General features: G+C 44.0%; 1 protein-coding gene across 1 annotated transcript in view; it reads right to left on the minus strand.

Moving 5' to 3' along the window:
• Positions 1-3: 3 nt before the first annotated feature.
• Positions 4-1,367, minus strand: part of RNF20 (ring finger protein 20, E3 ubiquitin protein ligase) — a gene marked incomplete at its 5' end in the record, with an annotated part of 12,197 nt that continues 10,833 nt past the window's right edge. The window contains 3 exons of the mRNA XM_009084680.1: positions 4-247; positions 454-555; positions 882-1,022. Of these exons, the coding sequence (XP_009082928.1) occupies positions 71-247; positions 454-555; positions 882-1,022 (420 nt within the window). The remainder of the gene's footprint in view (positions 248-453; positions 556-881; positions 1,023-1,367) is intronic.

Consider the following 1,367-nt stretch of genomic DNA (forward strand, 5'->3'; position numbering starts at 1 on the left):
CGGCAGCCACAGAAAGGGAGGGAGGGGGGGCAGCATAAGCAGCAACTTTCTGTCACTCCAGTGGGAACAATCAACCAATGTAGATCCTATGGAAGTCGTTGGCACCAAAGGCAGCATTGCACTTGGGGCACTTACGCTGCCGCGTGTCGTAGCGTGTCTTCACACACTCGAAGCAGAAGACATGAAAGCACTTTGTGAGCACAGCATCCTTCTTGCGCATATTGCAGCAGGGGCAGGTCAACCGAGCCTGCAACACAGAGACAACACTGTGAGGGCCCTCTGTGTTGACCTAGCTGTGATAAATGATGACTGAAGGTAAAGGTCCTTCCATTCCTCAGAAGAATATGGTTTCTTCAATGCCAGAGTACAGTCAAGAGATGTCAAATACTGTAAATATGTCTACAGAGTCTTTTGACTAAAGTAAAGACGGAAGTTGATGAAACAGCTACTCACCTTGTAATCCTTGATTTCCTCCATCAGTATCTCATCACAGTTGGGAACCATGTCAGGCTTCTTTGTGGTTTCCAGCTTCCTGCGCAACCTAGAAATATCCTCCTGCATGAAAGTGAGACCAAATGAATGAGCAGTATATTCTCTGTCACAGCTTCTGCAGGGATCAAAGAGAATGTGCACATGGCTAGGTCATGATACCCATATTTTCATCCCAAATAACCCAACAGACAATGCAGTCATGTGATGCCAAATGCTTTGTCAGGTATCAGTGGACAAAACCTGAAAGAGCCAAGACCTGATGATGCTGAAACTGAAGCAAAATGACACCAGAAGAGTAGAGTAGCTGAAATCCCCTCCAAGCTCAATGTACAAGGAAATGCACACTAAACCAGACAGATATTGAAGGACTGTGGATAGGATATATATACCTCAGCCCTTTTGAAGTTGAACATCTCTTTCTCTCTAGTTACTCTGTTTTCCACAATCTCATCCTGAAAGTCATGTAATTTCTTCTGTGCCAGCTCTAGCTGGGCTTTCAGATCATCTGCAAGCTGGGCTGCATCCATGGCCTGAAAAAGAAAAACAGTATAGAAATAACAAACATCAAAAACAGCTCCAGTGATTTCTAGTCCATCTGCCTGGCAATCTAAGACTGCTCACAGAATACTCCTCAGGCTGATGGATACCATTTTTTCAATCTATTTTTAGTACTTCCAAATGGAATAACTGGAATTACCCCCTAAGCATAAATTCAGTAGCAAAATACCTTACTGGTAACAAGTTCTCATCATTTGCCTTCAAGATTCCACTTCAGGAAAGCCAAACGCTGTCACACAGCAAACATGTCACTTAGAGAAACACTAATGACCACACCATGCTCTTCTTCACCCATTTTCCACCTTCCAACTTCCACA

The sequence above is a fragment of the Acanthisitta chloris genome, unplaced genomic scaffold, assembly GCF_000695815.1.
Source record: "Acanthisitta chloris isolate BGI_N310 unplaced genomic scaffold, ASM69581v1 scaffold1351, whole genome shotgun sequence".
Classification (NCBI taxonomy): Eukaryota; Metazoa; Chordata; class Aves; order Passeriformes; family Acanthisittidae; genus Acanthisitta; species Acanthisitta chloris.